At 46.0% G+C, this 20,047-nt stretch overlaps 1 protein-coding gene across 1 annotated transcript in view; it reads right to left on the bottom strand.

The window, feature by feature from the left end:
• The window catches only part of ALDH8A1 (aldehyde dehydrogenase 8 family member A1), a 172,301-nt gene that overhangs the window by 27,068 nt on the left and 125,186 nt on the right, over window positions 1-20,047 (bottom strand). The window contains exon 5 of the mRNA XM_086927452.1: window positions 15,138-15,394. Within this exon, the coding sequence (XP_086783578.1) occupies window positions 15,138-15,394 (257 nt within the window). The remainder of the gene's footprint in view (window positions 1-15,137; window positions 15,395-20,047) is intronic.

Below are 20,047 nucleotides of genomic sequence, written 5' to 3'. Positions count from 1 at the left end.
TAATTCAACTGGAGGCATCCTGAAGCATGTGTGGGTTCTGCCCGGGCGAATTCCGGGCCAAAAGCAGGCCTGTGTTCACCCATCCAAGCCTGGAAGAGGCTGGGCTGGGGTAGTCCCCAAATGCCTTGGTAAAGGATCGCCAAGCCAGTATGCTCTACTTTTTTATGGCAGCAGTTCAAAGATGACAATATTGAGACTTGATGAACGCTTCTGGTACTCTGTGTGTGCTTCCCCCCTTGTAACCTGTTTCTTGGGACTTGGAAATTCAAGCAGCAGAGGAAGGTGGGGGTGGTGCTGCTTCCTGGCCTTTGCCTGGTCCCAATCTAAAGGTTGGCTGTAAAAATGGGGAATAAAAGCTATAGAAGGTGCATCAGGCATAGGTAAGCCCTAAAAGAAAGTGACCAAAGTAAGAGGAAGAAATTGTGTATTGGACAATGCAGACAACATTGACACCATACTAGATGAGTGTGTGTATATCATGAATGACCCACTCCCCTTGTCTCAGGCAATCTCGCCTCAATCAACAAGATCACCGACGATCAAAAAGTTAAAGCAAATGCAAATTTATTCTATATTAGTTACTGCCAAGGCAAAAATAAAGGTTTGGACAGGGGTACAGCCCACAGCATGTTGATCCTATTTGTTCAAAATCCTTGTGCGATTCTGAGGTTTCGGTGTTCCAGTGCAACGATCATTTTGCTGCCTTGAGTAATGAAAGTCTATTGTTACTAGATAATGATGCCAATGATACTAATGTTAATGGTATAAAAGGAAAGGCTGAAGAGTGTCCAGCTATAAGAAAGAGCCAATCAGGGGAGGGGGGGAGTGTTCAGGGTGTCCAGAAGTATTTGGGTAATTTAATGGAAACTGTAGGTGACCTATGGGAAGAGGTGGGTACACTGAATAATGTCATTAAAAACCTGGAAAAAAAGCTTGAAGATGCACTTAAACAAAAGGTATCGGATCAAACCACTAAGGGTAGGGGTTAAGGATTTTCAGTGAATTTCAACATTTTTTAAATTGTATTTCCTAACAGTAACCTGTAAATGTTGAGAGTGGGTTTGTGAGTGGCCGTATAGGAAGGTGAGAGGGTGTGTGAGTCTCTGAGTGGGTGAGTGCTTGAGTGTCTAAGTGGCTGTGTGAGCATCAGAATGGGTCTGCAAGTGGGTCTGTAAGTGTCTGAGTGGGTCAGGGAGTGGGTGCATGAGTCTGTGAGTGGGTCATGAGTTTCTGAATGAGTCTATGAATGGGACCATGAGTGTCTGAGTGGGTGGATGAGTGTCTGACTGGGTCTGTGAAAGCGTGTGAGTGTCTCTGAGTGGGTCTGTGAGTCGGTCTGTTAGTGTATGAGTGGATCTGTGAGTGCCTGTGTGAGTTTCTGAGTGGGTCTATGAGTGGGTGCATGAATTTGGGAGTGTGTGTATGGTCTCTTAGTGGGTCTGTGAGTGTATGTGTGAGTTTCTAAGGGGGTCTGTGAGTGGGTGTATGAGTGCTTGAATGGATCTGTGATTGGGTGCATGAGTGTCTAGGTATGTCTGCCAGTGAATTCATCAGTCTCTGAGTGGTTCTGTGAGTGAGTGCATGGGTGTATGAGTGGCCCATCAGTGGGTACATAGTAAAAAAAGTAGGGGGGCACACAGGTACAGGTCACGGTGCCAGCTCCCTCTGTGATGGTCCTCCTGTCCAGCTTGCCTGCATTCCAAGACTCTTGGCTGCCTTTGGTGTCTCCTCTGCTCATTTTCTCCTCATTGTCTGCCTCTTCTCTGCTCTTTCCAGCCATCTATGTTGCCTCATTCTGCCCATTATCTGCCTCTTGCTGTTCATTTCTGACCTCTATTTTGCCTCATGCTGCTTGTTTCTCACCTCTTTTTTGCCTCTTGCGGCTCATTCTGCCTGGTATTTTTCCTCTTTCTGCTTGCTCCTGACCTTTATTTTGCCTCTGCTTGTTTCTAACCTTTATCCTGCCTCTTTCTGCTCTTTGCAGCCCCCCTTTATTCTGCCTCTCTCTGCTCATTTCTGAACGTTATCTTGACTCTTTCTGCTCATTGGAGAAGTGTGGCTCAGGGGTTAGAGGCGGCAGACCTGGAGCTTGAGTTCGGCCCTGGACCAGGGTTAAATTCCCCGCCTCGGCGGGTCTTGGGCTCAAAAATTCCACGGACTCGTTAATTCTCGCTCCGGTGCCTTCTCGACTCACGGGTTCACACTCTGCGACTCTGGGCAATAGCTTGCTTAATCTCCACAACGGCCCCTCGCGGTGGGATGCCTGGCTTTCACCTTGTGGATACCCTGCCAGGGTTATCTCACAGGGGAATACCAGGACGGGTTCCCTAAGCAAGCGCTGAGATGCCCCAGGGTAAGTCGTGCGCTATATAAGTTTCATTCATTTCATTTCATTGCTGACCTTCATTCTGCCTCTTTCCACTCGCTTCTGAACTTTATCTTGTCTCTTTCTGCTCGTTGCTGACCTTTATTCTGTCACTTTCTGCTTGTTTCTGACCTTTATTCTGCCTCTTTCTGCTAGTTTCTGATCTTAATTCTGGCTCTTTCTGCTCCCTTCTGAACTTCCCCAGGACTGCTGGGAAGCCTCAAGGCCCCCCAGTCCCAGCTGGCTCTCTGCCTCCTGGCATTGATGCTGTACTCTGGGAGCTGCTGGAAATGCAGCTCGCTGTATGCAGTAGCAATACTATCATCTCTTTCCCTCCCCGCATTTCTGTGGACAAACAAATAGATGAAACATCTGCTCCAGCACGTGGAAGCACTTTGAAAGCTGTGTTTGATTTAGCCTTAGCTTGGTGGGAATTGTCAGCTCCCACCAAGCAAAAGGAAACAGATTTGTCCCCGGGGTAGGCACCCCAGGACATAGCAGGAGCCAATAGTGACGGGTGGTGGTACCCAGGGCCATATATGGCTCCAGGTGAGGGTCCGCACAGCTCCCCTCCTTCATCTTCCAGGGCTGGCCCCAGGGAGGTGATGGTCCCAGGGGCTCTCTGTGTGCAATGAGCGGGGTCGCACAGTACCTCTCCCATTTTTTAAATAAATATTTGGGCCCGGGGAGGTGGTGGTCCCCAGGGCCTGAGGGACATGCGCGGGCCCCTCATTACATGTTATTTAGCCCCAGAGAGGTGATGGCCCCGAGGCCTATAGAGTCCATGGAGAGAAGCCTTGTGCGCCCCTTTTTTTTATTAACAAAGCTCCAGAGAGGTGGTGGGGCTCAATGAGCCTTGGGAGGGGGCCCATGAGTCCTAATTCTTTTTTTTAAATGCCCCCAGGACCTGGCCCACCCGGGAGTTTTAATCATAACAAGCAGGGGAGCCTGCACTTGTTTTAAAAAACAAATATTTTGCCTAAGATTTGTTGCTCCGTCAAGTTTCTGTGGTAAAAAGAAATGCTTTTTGTCCCTGTCAGGATCACAGGGAGACCACAGGACCACACTTTTCTTTTTAAAAACGTTTATTTTTTGGTCTCGGCTGAAGCAGAGTCTTAAGATGGCTGCCAACACTTCCTGGTTGAAGGGTTGACAGTCAATCAGATTTCAGCAGGGTACTGTGGTATCCTCAGAGGATCCACATATCAAAGTATACAAGGTTTTTTTTTAATATCTCCGAAACTACTGAACGGATTTACACCAAATAATAAAAAGTACTCTCTCTGGACCAAGTGCTAACTTTCTGCCAAATTTGGGATTATTCCATCCAGCGGTTTGGGCTGTAGTCATGTTCAAAATCCCTAAGGGAATTAACACGGAAAAAACACTTTTTTTTACCCCCCATATAATCGGCCCCAAAACTTTCCATGCACAAAAAGATTTACTGGGACACTTTTTGGGGAAAATTCAATTAAGAATCATCCAAAGGCACCAAAGTTATAGGCAAGTCAAAAAATGCTTTTCCTCTGGAAACATGGTCCGAACTATAACTACCTACTGGCAACCGCCAATAGGATATATATAGTCTTAGGTACGATGATGGACTTGGCAATTTCAAAAAAGAAAGATATCTGTTTTTCAAAAGTATGTTAATTTTGTAACCAAGTATTTTACTTGTGTATTTTTCCAGTAATTTACTTTTGTGATGTAATGGGAAACCAGAAGATTTAAGGGAATGCCCTTTGTTGATTTGTAATTGTAACCTGGTATGCCTCCTGGAGTGACTCGGCAAGGGTATTGACCCTAAAGGGGACCACTGAGAGATTAGAACCTGCATAGAGAAAAACGCTTACCCGGTTGATGCGTGATGTACAGCATGTACAGCATACTCACGAGAATGTCAGTCAAAGCCTGCGGGGTACCTGTTGTGCCGTCATTAAAAAATGGCTCAGATATATCGATGACATTTTCATCATCTGGCAAGGCTCAAATCAAACTCTTGAGATTTTCCTCACCTGGCTAAACAACAGAGACCCCTACCTGAGGTTTACCAGCACCACAAGTGCCACCACCATAGCATTCCGGGACCTCAACATCACAGTCAAAGAGAGGATCCTCACAACCACCACATATTATAAACCCACGTTAACATCTTCCACCCCAGACCCCTCAGGGAAAACCTCCCTTACGGCCAGTTTCTCCGCATAAGGAGAAACTGCAGCCAACTGGCAGACTACAGGAAGCAGTCAACCACCCTGGCACAGAAGCTCTCGGAACGCGGCTACCCCAAAGCCATCATCACCAAGACCAAGAAGAGAGCCGGTAACCAGAACAGGGATGCTCTCCTAGAAACCACCGTTAAAGAACCCCAAGAACAACCCATGACCTGCGTAACCACCTACAACACAGCCTCCAATCAGGTTGCTAAGATCATCAACAAACATTGGAAAATAATTAACTCAGGCCCCAAAACTTGGGAAAAAACACGCTTTGCCTATAAAAGATCCAGCAACCTGAGAGACCAATTAGTGTCCACCCGCCGAAGGCTTCACAAAACAACAGGAACTAACACCATACTCAACACTTGGGGCCTCCCAAAAGTCACGGGACACTACCCCTGCAATGACTGCAGTGTATGCCACCTCACCCGTCACACTAAAAGCCTGGACCTGGAACCAGGTAAAACAAGGACCCAACGACACCACACCAATTGCAACTCTCAAAATGTAATTTATCTCCTGGCCTGTCCATGTGGCCTCGGCTACGTTGGCATGACCACGCGCAAAGTACGCACACGAGTGGTGGAACACAGAAGAACAATAAGGTGCAAAAAGAACATCAGTAAATTGACCGATCGTTTCCTGAACCTCAACCACACCCCCAACGATCTAGCTTGGACCATGATTGAACAGTTTAATTATGACAGGAATGACAATGACAAGTTTCTTCTGAGCAAAGAACAGCAATGGATCTACCGCCTCTCTCTACACAAGCATGGACTCAATGATGCCATTCCATGGAACTCCCTACAAATGCTCTAAAATACCTGAACAATCGGAGCGTTTCTTTGACTGCCCTAACTACGTGGACTATTGTCTCTGCACTGTTTGGGTCTCACACTATCAAAATTAATGTACCCCCCAATTGTCTCTCTTTGAGACTCATACCCTCAGAATGGATGTGCCCCCTCTGTCCCTTCTCATTGTTTCTTGACCCTCTAACAAAGCGATACTGGCACTACTGCGCATGCGCCACCCGCAGTCCAAAGCGATACTGGCACTACCGCGCAAGCGCCACCCACAGTCCAGAGCCTCGCACATGCGCATTGAACAGCTCTCAGCGCACACGCATCTCCTCTCCACACAAGCGCTCTAACACAAGCAGCGGCAGGAGAGTCTCTCTACCCTTTCCTCTCCAGATGCCGGCACTTACGCTCAGTACTTAAACAACACGGCGGCCCTCACTCAGGTTCCGGACGCTGACGACGGCACAACAGGTACCCCGCAGGCTTTGACTGACATTCTCGTGAGTATGCTGTACATCACGCATCAACCGGGTAAGCGTTTCTCTCCATACAGGTTCTAATCTCTCTGTGGTCCCCTCTAGGGTCAATCCCCTTGCCGAGTCACTCCAGGAGGCATACCAAGCAAACCACCAGCGTAAGAGCACCCTTTTACTTACGTTCTTACCACCGATGTGTGTGATGCCCACTTTTTAGCCTCACCACGCCATGATCTCCCAGATAAAATTCACTAACAGCACCACCCATGCTGTTACACTTTCGCCGTGCTATAGTCCTTCCTCCCCACGAAGCACTTATTAGTCGGCCAAAATGTCTTGTGACCTCTAAGACATATGCTGACTCTTCTGGATGTCTTCTCCCTGTCCTACATGTCTTGTCCTACATGTTACATGTATAGGTATGCTTGATGAGGGAATCCCCTCATACACTAAGAGCACCTTAGCGAGTGTGACACTTAGTCGTTCACACTCACTTAAATATAATTTTAACTATTGCACACACTACCTTGGTCCTGAGGAAAGCCAGCATAATTAAGGCACTGGCTGAAACATATCGACCCACACTGGACGTAGGTGGTCTTAACTCCACCGCCAAAACTTCCCACTGCCTTGTTTTTAACCGCCCACGGAGACCCAGTCATTAAAATTTAATTTACCCTCGGGTACTGGAATCACCCTAGGCTGTTTTAACTTTCACATCTTCACTCACCACACTGCACTCTCAGTAACATACCTGCTCCGCTGTAATGAGGCGTCGTAGCACACCTGGGACACGTTAGGTATCACTGGGTGGGCCCGATGATGAAGCATGCCACCAACTAAGTTGGTGGGTGAGGGCTTCATGAACACCTACTAGGTGCCTGCTGAGATAATACAGTCTAGAGTCCTATACAGGTCACATTATTGTGTTGCCTTTCGGCCTGGGTATTGGTGGCTCTAAGAAGTATCATCAGCCACGGGCAGAGTTCACATCCTAGATCACATGTGACAAACAGTAAAGAGTAATGTGCAGATTTGTATTGCTGTGCTCTCTGTTGTCAGGCTTTACCAATATAGTAGTGCGTTATATGTGAGACTTTCAGATTCACGTTTGACATACATTGCTTGACTGTAATGAGCGTTATCACTGTGTATGACGTAGCCTTACTGCTGATCCTCACTCCATCCGGGCACATTCACATGTGTACGCTTCGCGATACCAACACTTTCATTAATACCGCACACCATTGACATGAGTGTCTGCGCATATCCACAACCTTGACAACGACATGTGATGTTCCCCATTCAATCTTTTCAAACAGCATCTCATTACCGATAGTTGCGGCCCTCCCGATACATGCTACATTAATGTAAATTACGCAATATAAGTACACTTCCTGGCCAAGCAGAAACTGAACAACACCCAGATCCCTGCAACAATTATTTACACCCCTACCCTGGCCTGCGTACACAAGCCCAGACCACTTTACGTACATATAAATAGGATAACGACAATGCAACATGTCCCAGTTCTTCCACACTGCCTAAAGTGATATGGCCGCATTCCACTCGCATATCACAATGCGCAATAAAAAAAGGGATCCATGAGTTGTACACCATCCTGGTAATCAACACTGGCTCTAAATTGTGAACCCAACTGCCCTTTGTGTTTCGAAAGGGATCCATGAGGTGTACACCATACTGCAATCAACACTGAATTGTGAACACTGCTGCCCGTAGTGTTTGCACACACAACAATGACAGCAGGTGAGCAGTGGGGCCTGGGTGCACAGCGATTCCAATGGAGTGCCGTGCTGCGGGAGTGCGCAGGAGCGAACAAGCGAAGTTGCCCTGTGTAATGATTTGATCTCTGACCTCATTCAGTCACATCTCGGTCTCATTTTAAAGACCTACTGGACCGTACTGTAGGCCTCAACAAGCGTGCAGCGCTGCCCTACAGACACGTGTTGAGCTCAGTGCTGTGGGAGAGGTGGGGTGCATCAGCCTGGGTGCGCAGGTGCGAACAAGCGATGTTGCCGTGCATAATGATGTGATCTCTGACCTCATTCAGTCACATGTCTGTCTCATTTTAAGGACCTGCTGGACCGTACTGTAGGCCTCAACCAGCGGGCAGCGCTGCCCTACAGACATGTGGCGTTGGCTTTTAGGGCACTGTATTGAGCTCATTACTAAGTGTACATGCACACAGGCTTCCGCCACTGCATTACATGCGCACATTATGCTCCTAGCATGCACTCTGTTCCTTTGTATGTGAACGTTGGTATAACATGTTATTATTATTTAACCTTGTGTATTCTTGTGTACTCTAACTCCTCTTTGAACCTCGATTACCACTAACAGTTGGTAGATCGTACTTCAAAAACAAAGAATGCATTCAACTGGTGTTTTCTATTAAGCTTGAAATAAACCTTCATTTACCTCCAGACATTTCCACCATTAAATTATCTTTCCCTTTTCAGACACTGAATTGGTTGAGCCAAAATGGGCAGAGCGGGTGCTCATCCTGTGAGGATGCCCTCGGCATTCTGACGCTTTACATCGTGGTATCAAGACACTGAGCCCCAACTGGAGAACTGCTCTCCCACCCTACAAAGGTACCCCGGACTCGGAGCTTGCCCCAACACGTCGTTGGACACACCGATGGTGGCAGGTGAGCAGTGAAGCCTTAGTGCGCAGGACCTACAATTGAGCACAGTGCGGGGGAAGGTGCTGGGGTGCAGCACCCTCGGTGCACAGGTGCAGGCAAGTGATGTTCCCGTAGCTAATAATGTAATCTCTGGCCTCAATCATATGTTTCATTTTAAGGACTTGCTGGACAACACTCTTTCTCGCGGACCCCAGCGTCCTAGACAAACGACTCCCCTTCTCCCTTCCACCCACTCCCTCTCCCTCCCACCCACTCCCACTCCCTCTCCCTCCCATTCTCACTATCTTCCTTTCATTCGGACTACCTTTCTTTTCCTCTTCCACATGACACATATTATTGCATTGCAGGTTTTGTACGATGCTTCCGGAGGAGTTCTACCCACGTATTTCATGATATACTGTTGTTTGTTCTAAAACACTAGCGTTTCCATTTATTTGTGATGTTTTATAAAGGTTATTTTTTTCCAATAAATAAGTGTATAGGTCTTCTTTTTCTGACAACACTTGTCTGTAGTTGATTGTGAAAATCGTCTGTTTATAGGAGGTTATGAGGGAAAACATTTGTCATTTTGCGGTGCACCTACCAAATATAAACCAACAGACTATTACACAAATGAAGCTTGGGTAATTCTACAACCGCAAGGATTCTATGGGTGTATCACTTTATAACACCATGAGTTCTGCCCGTCTGCCCGTGTGATTACAGAACCAATAAGGCACTAACTAGGACCACCGAGGCTTCAGGGACTGCCGAGCCCCACCCTGCATATTTAATTAAAGCCCCGGAGGCTGACCATCCCCGGACTTCAGTTGGCCTCAAAGCCCCCCGAAAAATTTGTAAACAATACCCGGGAAGGTGGCGATACTCTAGGCTGCAAAACGTCTCTGTGCCCTCTGGCGGCTAATTTACATGTGACATTAACATCCCCAGTCCTACAGAGACATCGCAATATAATAATAGGATTACCCACCAGGGGCCTCATTTAAATGAACGGGTGAGACCCCACTTCTTTTATTTTTCTCCATTTTTACCATCCGGATCTGCTCTATTTAAGCGATACGGGGTTTTCCTCCTCTCGCTTCAACTAGTTAAACAAGGATTTGCAATCACAGGGTACAAGCCATGCACCCGCCCTCTAATAGCAAACATAAATGCCCCGCGATGCACAGCCCGGGACATTGAATGAGCTGTGCTTAGGAGGACCTGCTCCCTAGGAGAATGATGCATTGGTTAGTATAAACGCATACTACCACTACTTACACACATGTAGTACAGCGACCAGAGTGTAGTGAAGAGGCAGAGGAAGCACAAAATCTAAAAATATAAATCCTACCAGAGGTCGGATGACATAGTTCAATGAGCCGACGACCCTGGGATGAGTAGAAACAGCTACACGAAAAAAACGGCTCTTCAGCACAACGAAAGCAACTTTGAAATATTGGTGGGTGCTGTCTTCATTTTACCTTCTCCCGCTCGTTGCCAAATTTATGTAGTGAAGAGACAGATAGCAGTGGATCCTTAAAGTAGATTTATTGCAGGAAAACAAGACACCTTAAACACCCACCATCAGGAGCAGACAGCAAGGCAACCATCTTCTCCAGCACCATGTACAAACTCCCCAAGGTTCCCCTCATGAAAGCCCTACATTCTAGCATTACATACTTACATTCTGGTAGAATTACATAGTATCATTCTACTATGACTTACATTGGAATACTACACAGATCACATGACTTTACAGCAATGAGCTCATGGTTTTATCCAGGAGTCTTGAGACTGGTAGGGGCGAGTAGTTAGCTTCCCACTCCCTGCATTATATAAACGCAAACTAACACTACTTCCACAGGTATACTACAGCGCCCAGAGCACATCACTTTACAGCAATGAGCTCACGGTTCAGTCTCACGGTTTAATTCCCGAATCTTCAGACCAGTAGGAAAAATTAGTTTGCTACCCACTCTCTATGTACTATAAACGCATACTAACACTACTTATACAGTTATACTACAGCGGCTAGTATCCTACAGCGCCCAGAGCCCATCACTTTACAGCAATCAGCTTGGGTTTCCCAGAGTCTTCACACCGGTAGGCGTGAGTACTTCGCTTCCTGCTTCCGGTATAGTATAAACACACAGTAGCGGTCAGTAGTTCGCTTCCCACTCCCTATATGGTATAAACGCCTACTAACACTACTTGCACACGTATACTACAGCGCCCAAAGCCCATCCCTTAACAGCAATTACCTCGGTTTGATCCCCTGAGTCTTCAGACTGGTAGGCTTGAGTACTTCACTTCCGGTATAGTATAAACACACGGTAGCGGTCAGTAGTTCGCTTCCCACTCCCTGTATGGTATAAACGCCTACTAACGCTACTTGCACACGTATGCTACAAAGACCAGAGCACATCACTTTACAGCAATAAGCTCACGGTTTAGGCTCTCGGTTTCCTACCAGAGTGTAGCAGCATATAAGCTCAGCACCATGTCACTCTGAGCAACACTGCACTTTCAAACCGGGAGGAGTGACTACTTTGCTTCGCACTCCCCCACAGAGGTTACAGTGCTCCTACCCCCTTTCCTACTTTTTCACCCTTTTTTCCCCTTACTCGCTTCAATGAAATCACAAAATGGCAGCCAACACTTCCTAGTTGCAACTGATCGCAGCTTTCACAACCAATAAGCAGCAAGCTCATGCTCGTAACGCCTCAGCCAATCAGATGGCAGAATTCCCAAATATCTATATCTGTAAATTTAGAAATTTCTCCAAAACTACTGAATGGATTTACAACAAGTAAACAATAGCGTGCTTTCTAGACCAAGACCTTTCTCCCTGCCAAATTTGGGGTAATTCCGTTCACCAGCTCCACCTGTAGCCTTGTCTAAAGTTTCCTATGGAAATTAACATGGAGAAAACACGTTTGGGGACCCCCCTTTTATCTTGGCCCCCCTTGACCGATCACCCCCAAACTTTCAACATAGGAGATGATATGAACGAAGAATTAGTTTTGAAAATTTCATGAACATTCATCAAACGACGCCAAAGTTCTAAGCAAAATTAAAAATGTTCTTCCTATGGAAACTTGGTCCAGTAGGTAATGTAACATATATATATATATATATATATATATTACCTACTGGCGGTCGCCAGTAGGTATATATAGTCAGGACCTAGTTTCCATAAGAAATCCGCAACATTCTATTGGGAATAACTTTGGCGCCGGTTAATGAATGTACACGATTTTCTCAAAGAAGATGGCCCATTACGCTCCGCTCCTTCCCTGAAAGTTTCGGGGGGATTCGTGAAGCGGGGTCCGAGAAAAAAGGGAGGTCCCAAAACGTGTTTTCCCCATGCAATTTTCCATTGGACATCTAGACAAGGCTACAGCCCGAACCGATGAACGTAATTACACCAAACTTGGCAAAATGGTAGAGACTGGTACGCAGTAGAGCCTTTTGTTTAAATGGTGTAAATCGCTCCAGTATTTGTTGAGAAAATCGGATTTTAAAATATATATATATATATATATCTATATGCATTGCACCGTGCGTGCACTGTAAGCTTACTGTACTCTGTACCTTCCCGAGTATGAGCTGTATGCTGATTGGCTGCCACTGTCTGTCAACACTCCAAAACAGAAATTGTTGGTAGCCATCTTGTGCCTCTGTAGACTGAGGCACAGGAAAGCAGAAAAACAAACGTGTAGAACTCAAAAAGGGGGCAGGGTAGAAGTACCCTGATCCCCTAGGCCTGCCACAAGGACCCCCCCAGGCCCAATTTTTTTAAATTTTATTTAAAAAAAATCAAGGGGGTGCGTACCCCGCAATTGAAAAAAAAATTGGGGGGGCCTGGGGGGTCCTTGTGGGACCCCCTGTGCAGGCCTAAGGGGTCAGGGTGCTTCTACCCTGCCCCTTTGCGTGATTTGCACCTTTGTTTCACTGCTTTCTTGTGCCTTGGTTCTACCGAGGCACAAGATGGCTGCCAACACTTCCTGGTTTGGAGTGTTGACAGACAGTGGCAGCCAATCAGCATGCCTTTAACAGGAAAGCAGCATGCTCATTGGCTGTCAACACTTCTAACCAGGAAGTGTTGGCATTCCTCTTGTGCTAGGTAGACCGAGGCACAAGAAAGCAGAAAAACAAACGTGTAGAAAAAAAGGGGCAGGGTAGAAGCACCCTGACCCCCTAGGCCTGCTCAGGGGGTCCCACAAGGACCCCCAAGGCCAAAAATGTTTTTTTTTAAATCCTGGTACGTTTATTTAAAAATTACCCCCAAGGGGGACCAAATCGCGGGGGCATTGTGATAAAGAAGTGTGGGGGGTGCCCAATCGCCCCCCACACTGCCCCGGGGACCGCCGCCCTCCGGGGCAAAGCAAAGCAGCCTCCTGGGGCATACTGGAGGCTCCTGGTGGGTTAGTTGCCCCCCAGGGACCCTTAGTATTCAAGGGGAATTAGTTCCTTCTCTGAAAACATGCCCGGGGGCTGCCTTGCAGTGAGGTGTAAAAAAGGGTGTGGCCTCATTACACCTCTCTGCAATGCAGCCCACTGGCTTATACTGGAGGCTCCTAGTGGGCTAGTTGCCCCCCAGGGACCCGCAGTATGCAAGGGGAATTAGTTCCTCCTCTGCAAACGCGCCAGGTGTTGCGCTGCAGAGTGTTGTAAAAAAGGGGGCGTGCCCTCTGAACACCTGCCTGCAAAAATGTAGTAAATCAATATAAATAAAATAACAATTAATACATTTAAAAATTGTCTTTTAAAAAACCTTCGAAATTAAATGAAAAAACCATAGGTTTTAGGCCTGATATAGTTATGAATTAGCATTTTAAAAACCATTGAAATTCATTAAAAAATCATAGGTTTCAGGCCTTATATAGTTAGGAATTAGTATTAAAAAAACCTTTGAAATTCACTGAAAAAACCATAGGTTTCAGGCCTTATATAGGTGTGAATTAGCATTTAAAAAACCTTGCAAATTCACTGAAAAAAACATAGGCTTCAGGCCTTATATAGTTAGGAATTAGCATTTAAAAAACCTTGCAAATTCACGGAAAAAACCATAGGTTTCAGGCCTTATATAGTTAGGAATTAGCATTTAAAAAACCTTGCAAATTCACTGAAAAAAACATAGGTTTCAGGCCTTATATAGTTAGGAATTAGCATTTAAAAAACTTTGCAAATTTACTGAAAAAAAACATAGGTTTCAGGCCTAATATAGTTAGGAATTAGCTTTTAAAAAACCTTTGAAATTCACTCAAAAAACTATAAGTTTTAGGGGTGTTATAGTTAGCTGGACATTTCACTCATACAAAACCATTGAAATTGCTCCTATATAGTTAGTTGTACTAACTATATTTCGCGCACCCGCAATCCACTGCTGATGATGTCACATATTAGATCATTCATGACATGGTCAGTGACATCACTGATGACATCTCAAATGACATCACTGAAGGAGAAACTTACTGCGCTGCTGTGCCTGCAATTAAAATGTTGTGACTCCGGTATTGAGCCTCATCGTTTTTGTTAACGGAGAGTTAATTGATGGGCTGCTCCATGCATATTGTTCTGAGGCAGCCCTGTAGGGTCGGAGGCCCCTTTGCTCGGAAGCTGTTTGTGGAGATATATATATTATATATATATCAAGCCAACTGCTCAATATATTACTTTGGGCCCATGAGAGGTGGAGCGTAGCAGCCGAACGAGCCCGCCGGCATTCATTTCCAAAGTCCAATGTCAACACCACATATAATGTTCACTCAGAGATAAGTAGGAACTTTACTTTGCTTTCTACTTTCTTGTTGAAAGTAGAGGAAAGTTCCCACATATCTCTGAGTGAGCATTATTTGTGGTTTTCACAGTATTCAATAAAAAAAACAACAGATAAATCAATGTTACAGTTAGGCGAATGTGTCAGAGACCACATCAACGTTTTGAACTAAAAAAACACAATAATTCACCAGTTATGAGTAGCAGAGACAATTATAACTTGCACCACCACCATGCACTGCTTATGACCCCAAAAATGAAAATTGTTAGACACTTCCACTTCCCAATGACTGATAGTCCCTAAGGTTTCCATGGTTGCATCAACTATAGTCATAACTCTCAAGACATTTGTTATAAATTCCAATGTTCTTTCCTCACTATAAATCAGCTTTGGTATGTTTATGTATCCTACTGAAAGAGAGCACACATCATTAGAGTTGCTAGAGTGTATATGCTCATTTTTATGTTGAAGCTATAGCCCTCACAGGATTGTGACTGACATTTCAACCACTTGTAACTGACTTGAGAGAGCCCTCTAGTCATGATATTCTATCCCAGTGAAGGTGCGAATTTGAGAAGACATAATTGGGCACACAGTTCCAGTCTGCACCTGCGCACCCAATAAAGGGTCTGCCTCAGTGAACATTCATGCAGAGTGGCCCATCTGTAACTTGATACCATTTGACCAAAAAGAAAACAAATATTGATGTGGCATTTCAGGAATATCCCGTCTCCAATGTTCATCTTTGCCATACAAAATTTCCTCCAATCAGATTTCCAGTCCCATACATTTCTTAAGGTTTCGTTTACTCAGTGTGTACCTTGGGATTTCTACCATACCTGATTGGCAAAGCTTGACCTCACAGTGGTTGGAATGCACTCCTCCAGGTTGGCATCCTGAAATACTATGGCAGGGTTCTTGCCCCCCAGCTCCAGAGACAGCTTTTTGCAGTAGGGGGCACTTCTCTCAATGATGCGTTGGGCTGTGGCGGTGCTTCCAGTGAAGGAGATGAGCGGCACATCGGGATGGGCAACAAGGGCGTCTCCAGCTTTGGGTCCAACACCAAACACTATGTTTACCACCCCAGGGGGCACACCTACATGAATAAAGGGAATACAAGTAAAAGTAACAATTACACAGTAATCAATTTGAATTAATGTAAAGCGACACAAAAGATGGACAATATATATAGTTCCATGTAAAATAATAGGAGCATCTCATAACCAATCCTCTCTGCCAATATTGTTTCTGTCTCCACACCCGCATATATTTATGTTTATTGCTGATGTGATTTTAGGGTCAACTGTCACATTTAAGGTTGGAACACCCAGTTTTCAGATAGCATAAACTTCCCCAGTGCTGTTAATTGAAACCTCAGTGGTACTAAGGACAGTATTGCATATTGTATAGGGTGCTTTTTTAGTCAGTTGAATTTTTGCACCAGCAAAATAATTATGTTTTTTTTATCTACTGATTTTGTCTATGTATATGTTAGATCTGGCCCTTTTTGCAGGTTTAACCCCAAAGTGTTTGCCTTTTCCCTTCTATTTTTCTTAATGTTGTTTTTGTTTGCTATAGGATTCTGAGCACTTTTGCTGATCAATGCTAAGCATATGCTCTCTGTATAAATTGTGAATACGATTGGTTATCTATCCATTATTGGCATATTTGATTTACTGGTAAGTCCCTAGTAAAGTGCACGGTCTGTGCCAAGGCCTGTAAATCAAATTCTACTAGTGGTTGTGCCACCCAAATGAGTAGCCCTGTAAATATGTCTCAGACCTACCACTGTAGTGTCTGTGCGTGCAGTTGTTAATTGCCATGTTGACCTGGCAAGGCACCCACTTGCTAGGTCCTAACCTTCCCTTTCCTTACATGTAAGGCACCCCTAAGGTAGGCTCAAGGTACCCCCATGGGCAAGGTGCAGGGTATGTGAAAGGTAGGACACACACTGCTGTGTGTGACATGTCCTGTTTTTCACTATTGAAAGGCTCTCTGTCCCATAGGCTTTCATTGGGGTACAGTGTAACAAGTTTACATGTAAGGGAGCCAGCCCATTAGGGTTTAATGGACAATTAATAGATACGGACTGTATGGATGCGAGATGAGCAGTTATACTGAAAGAGAATATACCAGACTTGGCGAGGGAGGAGTGTTTGTAGTTGAAGGTGGGGGGTGTTGGTGGGAGGGAACGCACAGACACTGGCCGACCCGGAAAATTAGAATTGTGGGTAACATGGGATAATTTGTGGGGGCTGGAATTGGACAAAGGAACTTGTATGCCAATGGAGCGTTTTTGGAATATGATTGGTTTGGGAGATATTATTCGATGTAATTAGACTATAAATGATATGTCTATTCAGTTTTGATGCTCCGCATATGTGTCCTCGAGAACATGTAAATGTCTTGGTAATGGTAATGCAAAATGTTAATGAAGATTAATAAAAAATAAATAAAAGGTTTTACATGTGTAACTTTCAATAGGGACAAGATAGAATATGAGGTTTAGGATTTCTGAACTAGGAATTTATTCATGCACCTTTTGTGAAAGGTGGTTTTTAAATTGTAGGTTTAAAAATGCCACATTTAGAAAGTGGCAGTTTTCTTACTTTACCATCTTGTATGCTTCCGACTGTTTGTGTATTCAGCGTCTGGTTTTGGAGTGACAGGAGCTGAGGATGTGCATTCACTCTACACAGTCACAAGGGAGGTTGAGTTGTGTCCTGCCTTGCCTGGGTGACTCTTAGCTGGTCTGAATAGACCTGGTCTGCATTTAGAGTGGTGAGAGGAGTTTTGCTTGCACCTGAATAGGCTGTGTCTCATGTACACAAAGCTGTCTCCACCCCTTGTGGTCATGCTGCACCAGGGACGATGGAACTTGTTTGGACTGGGTTCAAAGGTCCTTGCCACAAAGTGAACAATGACAAAATGTGGTATGAGACCTCAAACTCCAGAACTTTAGATTAATTCAAGAAACAAGATGGCCCTGCCGAGAAGAAGCGGTACAAAAGGGGGTGGTGATGGACGGAGAATCTGAACCAATCAAACACTCATACCCAGTCAACAGATCTGGGTTTAATCCATCACCGTTCTTTAGCCCACTCTGCCACCCCAGTTCAGACATGGGCATACGCAAATCAGTCTGACCCTGTGCTTAATGGGAACAGTCCAGCCCGAACTGCCAAGCCATGGTTTACCTGGACCGGATTCAAGCTTCCTAGGACCGGTTTCTGGCATTACAGCCGTCTTCAGCCAGCCTTGCTTGAATCCAGTGGCAAAGTGAGCAAGGGACTCACGTCTGAGCATACCCTGCCAACTTATGGCGGACAAAGCGGTACAAAAGGGGGTGGTGATGGACGGAGCATGTGAACCAATCCAACACTCACACCCAGTCAACAGATCTGGGTTTAATCCATCACCGTTCTTAGCCCACTCTGCCACCCCAGTTCAGACATGGCCATGTGCAAATCAGTCTGACCCTGTGCCTCATGGAAACAGTCCAGCCCGAACTGCCAAGCCATGCCTTACCTGGACCGGATTCAAGCTTCCTAGGACCGGTTTCTGGCATTACAGCCGTCTTCAGCCAGGCTTGCTTGAATCCAGTGGCAAAGTGAGCAAGAGACTCACGTCTGAGCATTCCCTGCCAACTTATGGTGGACAAAGCGGTACAAAAGGGGGTGGTGATGGACGGAGCATCTGAACCAATCAAACACTCAGGGGTCCCGGGCTGCTAAGTATTGTGGTGCCCAGGCACTGAGGAATACCTTCCGGGAGTTCCTCTGCTTTGCTTGGGCAACACCGACACCAAAGGGAGGTGGGACCCAAGTACCAGAGGAAGCCTGAGCCTTGCAGGCTACACCCAGCCAGATCCGGAAGGAACTAGAGCCTTGCAGGCTCCAATCTGCTGACTACTGCCTGGGGAGAAATTGGAGCCTCGTAGGCTTCTTTCAGCCACCTCGGGCCGACGGGCCACATCCACTGGCAGGAGCGGCGCCTCACACCATGGAGGCCCAGGGAGGGCTCCAAGCACGGCCGTAGTGCTCCGTCGGGGGCATAGTGCTTCAGCTGCATTTCTTTGTCTGCAAGATACGGCAGTGCTTGCAAGGCCAGCTCATCCCCCAGTGCTTGTGGTGTGGACCCGAGCTCTATGGCATATGTGGCAGCTGTACCATATGGTCACGGGCAGGAGCTTCGTGTTTATTACGGGTGCGGCAGCAGGTGTGTCTGCCCCCCCCCCCACTCTTTGTACATACTTGGGCGGTGCAGAGAACCCACACTGGTCATTGCCTTCCCATTCCAGAGGGGCCATACTTAAAACTTGCAGGAGTACTCTCTCAGCTCAAGGGATTACCTTAATCCCCATGAAAGGCACGTAGGAGTGCTGGTGCCCTATGTGTTCAGTAGGAATTGCCATACAAAATGTAATAGGTGGTCAAGGATACTGCACTCTGTCTATTCATGATGATATTTAGTGTTGTAAGTAGAACCTAACTGCATCGTATGACCTGATTTAATAATGCATAGTGTTGTGATGGTTTGCATGTAGTGCACTACCTGTGATGCTATGACCATTTCCTAGTGGCAAAATTATTTAGGATCTATGTGAGGTTATGACAATCGCCTAGTTGGCAAACTGATTTATGTGATTGTGGTCTAATGTGTTTTATGTATAATACAAAGGATATTTTTATATACCTCTGTGTGGAGACACTTTTGGGTGTGTGTGTGTCTGTGTGTGTGTGTGTGGGTGTGGGTGTTGCGCAAACGCTCAACACATTGCCTCTGGGATAAGCCTGACTGCTCTGCCAAGCTATCAAGAGGGCGTGCAGGGGTTATCTTGTGTATGTAACTCCCTTACCCTGACTAGAGTGGTGGGTTGTGCCTGGCTTAGGTGCATACCCAGCCAACCAGAAAACCCATTTTTGCAGCCCAAAACAGAACTGATTGACTTATACAGAAATGGAGGAAATAGCTCTCCCTTACATTGAGGGACCCACTTAAGGTCCCAAGAGGGTGGACACAGTCAAAAGCAGCATCCATCTTCCTGGAGGGCTTCAGGCTTTCCCTCTTAAGCAGAGTGCTGCAGGCACCTACACTTACATTGACGGAGAGGGCTCTGCTGCAAGATCATTATTTTTTCATGGGCTCCGCTAGACTTTTTAGGGACACTTCATAACTCCCTGTAAAGGGTGCCACCACTCAGAGGGTGCACAGTTAGCACATTCGCCCAGGATTTCCTTTACCTATGTATATGCTTTTGTGATACACTGCAATCGCAAGGCAAAATGCATCCTCATTTTGTCTGGAGCAATGCCCCATGGAAATAAGGGAATATCCACTTTTCATTGCACATCAGCTAACCATGTGCCCACTCAGTAAGTATTCAAGAAGCGGTGACACAAATGTCTGTAATATAAAAGGTAGCCCAAAGTGTCAAAATGAGCATAAACTCTCTTGCCACTCTTGGGGTACTTTTTTTACTACTGAGGGGTCGATTAGGATCGCGGACGGACTTGTGTCCGTCCGCGACCCCAGAGCAGGAGGGAACCTCCGCATGGCATGCGGAGTTCCCTCCTGTGCAATTAGGATGTGACCGCAAGGGTTGCGGTCACATCCTCTATTTTTAACATTGCGGCGGGTGGAGCTTCAAGCTGCACCCGCCGCAATGTTAAAAATGCACGCATTGAATTTGCATGCAGTAAGAGGCAGGCACCGCGCGGTGCCTGCCGCTTTCTTCATGCAAATGCAG

Source organism: Lissotriton vulgaris, chromosome 6 (assembly GCF_964263255.1).
Source record: "Lissotriton vulgaris chromosome 6, aLisVul1.2, whole genome shotgun sequence".
NCBI lineage: Eukaryota > Metazoa > Chordata > Amphibia > Caudata > Salamandridae > Lissotriton > Lissotriton vulgaris.
This window is presented reverse-complemented; position numbering and strand designations above follow the sequence as displayed.